General features: G+C 37.6%; 1 protein-coding gene across 1 annotated transcript in view; it reads left to right on the top strand.

The window, feature by feature from the left end:
- Window positions 1-477: 477 nt before the first annotated feature.
- The window catches only part of LOC108366783 (uncharacterized protein K02A2.6-like), an 18,435-nt gene continuing 15,162 nt past the window's right edge, over window positions 478-3,750 (top strand). Inside the window, exon 1 of the mRNA XM_017621254.1 lies at window positions 478-1,209. Within this exon, the coding sequence (XP_017476743.1) occupies window positions 478-1,209 (732 nt within the window). The remainder of the gene's footprint in view (window positions 1,210-3,750) is intronic.

The following is a 3,750-nucleotide window of genomic DNA, read 5'->3' as shown; positions in this document are numbered from 1 at the left end:
CAGAACCCCTGGAAAGTCCGAGTTCATGAAAGACTCCATAGAGTACTGCGGCCATGTCATTAACAAAGCTGGCATCCATGAAATGAAGTCCAAATGTCAAGCAATTTTACAAATTAAGACACCAGCCAATAAAGAAGAATTGCGCTCATTTTTGTGTTTAGTAAACTACTACGGGCGTTTCGTGCGTTTCGTTTATTGAAGAACAATGCCCAGTTTAAATTTGATGATAGGTGCAAAAATGCTTTTGCCGAGGTTAAAAAGCAAATGCAGTCCAAACTAGTGCTTACACACTATGACCCAAAAATTCCGCTAGTGTTAGCGGTAGACGCGAGTCCGATCGGAGTAGGAGCGGTGCTTAGCCACGTATACAAAGATTGATCGGAAAGGACTTTGCAGTTTGCATCCCAAACACTTGTATTGGTAACAGATAACAAAGCCATATCACAAATATTTTCGCCCCAAAAGAGGCTACCGACAATGTCAGCGACGCGAACGCAGCATTGCGCTATATACCTGTCACATTTCGATTACAAAATCCGAACAAAAAAGTCAAAAGAAAACGCAAAAGCGGATGCATTGACGCGTTTACCAAGCCAGGAAATTGACAACCGTTGGGAAGAAGTAGATTTGATCGAACGTAATGCAATCGAAAACTTACCGGTCACAGCGGCGAACCTTAATGAAGCGTCTAGAGTAGATAAAGAAGTCGCCAAATTAATACAATGCCTGAAATATGGGCAAGAATGTGAACCCAAGGAGCGGTTCGGAATAACTCAAACAGAGTTTACCTTGCAAAACGGCTGTTTACTTCGTGGTATACGCGTTTACATAGCACGACCATTCTGTGAGAAGGTACTAGCGGAACTACATACTGCGCATTTTGGTATGTCAAAAATGAAAACACTAGCGCGGGCATATTGTTGGTGGGGTGGTTTGGACAAAGACATAGAAACGCTTGTATCTGACCGTGTTCAGTGTCAAGAAATACGCGCAGATCCAAAGAAGGTACATTGCTGGATGCAGCCAAGTAAGGCATTCGAACGCGTCCATATTGACTATGCGGGCCCATTTTTAGGAAAAAATTTACTGGTGTTAGTTGACGCCTACAGTAAGTGGCCAGAAGTCCATGTAGTGACAAACATAAATGCAGAAACAACAATACAGAAGGGTAAAGAAATTTTCGCCCGTTTTAGTGTTCCGAACACCTTGGTAAGTGACCATGGGACACAATTTAATTCTAGAGAATTCCAAATTTTCCTGAAAGGAAACGGCATCGTCCATAAACAAGGTGCGCCTCACCATCCAGCGACTAATGGGCAAGCTGAACGGTTTATGCGGACGGTGAAAAATAAATTGACATCGGCGAACTGCACCAGCGCTTATTTATAGAGTGAGCTATGCAGAATACTTCTGGCATACAGAAGGGCTATACACCCAATCACTAATAAATCACCTGCCATGCTAATGTTCGGTCGTCAAATACAGTCACGTTTAGACTTGTTGCTACCAAGCAACCCTATCGGAAAAACTCAAAGAGAGGTAGAAGTGAAGAAGTTTAGAATTGGCGATAACGTAGCTGCGCGTGACTACATGAGTAAAGAGAAATAGAAGTTTGGAAGGGTGATCGCAGTGGAGGGCCAGCTACATTATAACATAGAATAAAATAAAAATAAAAACTTTTTAATATACAACGCTTTTATAAATGTACTAAAAAGTAGAAAATAATATTTCTCAGTCCCACAGAATTTGTTTTGATAACTTTTGATTTTAAAATTTTAGCAAAAGTCATAAACAATTAGTGACATTGAAAATGAAATCGTGCGGCGCATGCAGTACAAAGTATTCGCTTTCATTGACAATAGTCAAACTACATAACATTCTACAGCGAAAGTACAAATTTGAGATCGATTTTAAGCGGTCGTTATTAATATACCCACATACATACATATATTACTCTTCAATTTCAAATTAGGCCTATTACATGCGCCCCTCGCTTTTCATTTTCAATGTCATTAATTGTTTATAATGACGTTTGCTAAAATTTCAAAATCAAAAGTTATCAAAACAAATTCTGTGGGACTGAGAAATATTATTTTCTACTTTTTAGTCCATTTATAAAAGCGTTGTATATTAAAAAGATTTATTTTATTTGATTTATTTTCTACTTTTTAGTCTTGTCTGCATATATGTAATACTTCTATATTGGCAGTAAGCTAACTTCTCAATGTGTAATAGGGAATTTACATGATTCAACTATCACAGGCGATTAGTTGAACCAAAAGTTGAACGAAAGTAGGCAGCCGACCAACTTCATTGTAAGCGATTAGTTGAAAGGCCTTTTACACCAGGCGATTGTTGCTTTCAACTAATAATCGCCTGAAAAATCGCCTCATGTAAATTCCCTATAAGCATTCCGAAATCAAAGCGAGACAGTCTAGTACCGTTTTTGTCAATGTATTGTGTACTTGAGTGCCGTTTTTGTATATGTGTTGTGTACATGTTTATTTATAAACGTATGTTTTCCTTCTCTTTCATACCTGTTTATTGATATATCTGTATTGTAGTGTTTTCGGACGGTACTAGCTCTTACTGCCAATATAGTAGTATTACATATATGCTTGTCTGTTCAAAATTTTGCAAAAGATATTAAAATAATTCAACTTGCAGTGAAAGAACAGAAGACTATGCAAGCACAATGTTGTTTGCTCATATTTATGTAGTATAAACATACATATGTACATACATACATATAGCAGCAGTTTATTTCATTTAAAAAAATGGGGTGTCGTCCATTTCCGCTGTGACGTATATAAATAGTGCATATATTTAGGCGCAATATTTAACTTCTTCTGGCGGGGCAACATCTAGTCTTCTAATTGTATCTCCTTGATATGATGCCTACAACGAGGTTGATAACTAGACTAGGTTGATATCTAGAATTTTCCATAAATAGCTTTGCTACATTTATAGTAGGTGCATTCTTTTGCAACCGAGCTACATAAGAAATACACGCAAAGCAAAAACACAAACTCGGCTGTTTATCCGAGCTCAGCCAGGTCGGTTAAAAAATACGCGAACGGAAGGCTAGTGTTGGTAAGTGGAAAAACTGCTCTATTGTGAATCGTTAATAGGAAAGCAGAGAACGTATATTTATAGAGAAGGTCCAAAAATGAATCAGCGTGGAAACTGTCAAATACCAACAAAACTGGCGAAGCGCATTTTAAGGGCGGCCAGCCAGAGTCAATCGAATTTTAACAGAGCCCAGCCAGAGGCAAAATAAATTTAATAGAAATTGTCTCATCAAAGCAAATGCATATTTTTCTTGTTAGACATGAAATGCTGATGGCTTTTTACGTTTTTACAACGCTTTTATTGTTCTTTAAATTGGTTAATTATTTAAAATAAATGCATGCATAGGTCGAAATATGTAATATGTACATATTGTGTACATGCATATGTATGCGAGAGATGCAATTTTGTGAATCTAAAATGTGAAAGTTATGCAAATATGTAGTATGCAATTGGCAAATTCGTTGGTGATTTGCCGCCGGCATTTGGGTTGAAAAAATCGACTTTTACTTTTTTACCGATTCATATGGTAAATGCTACGCTATTTTCAACGCAACAAACCGCAGTTTTCTAGCTGCCTTAGTTTTTCCCCAAATTCACTTTAAAGATGGACACATTGACCAAAAAACGCAAATGCGCACTGTTTGGTGATTTGGTGTCGGCATTAAAAGCGAAGAAAAT

Source organism: Rhagoletis zephyria, unplaced genomic scaffold (assembly GCF_001687245.7).
Source record: "Rhagoletis zephyria isolate East Lansing unplaced genomic scaffold, Rhagoletis_zephyria_1.1 Rzeph_scaffold_02399, whole genome shotgun sequence".
Taxonomy (NCBI): domain Eukaryota; kingdom Metazoa; phylum Arthropoda; class Insecta; order Diptera; family Tephritidae; genus Rhagoletis; species Rhagoletis zephyria.
Note: the sequence above shows the minus strand (reverse complement) of the source record. Positions and strands in the feature narration are given on the sequence as shown.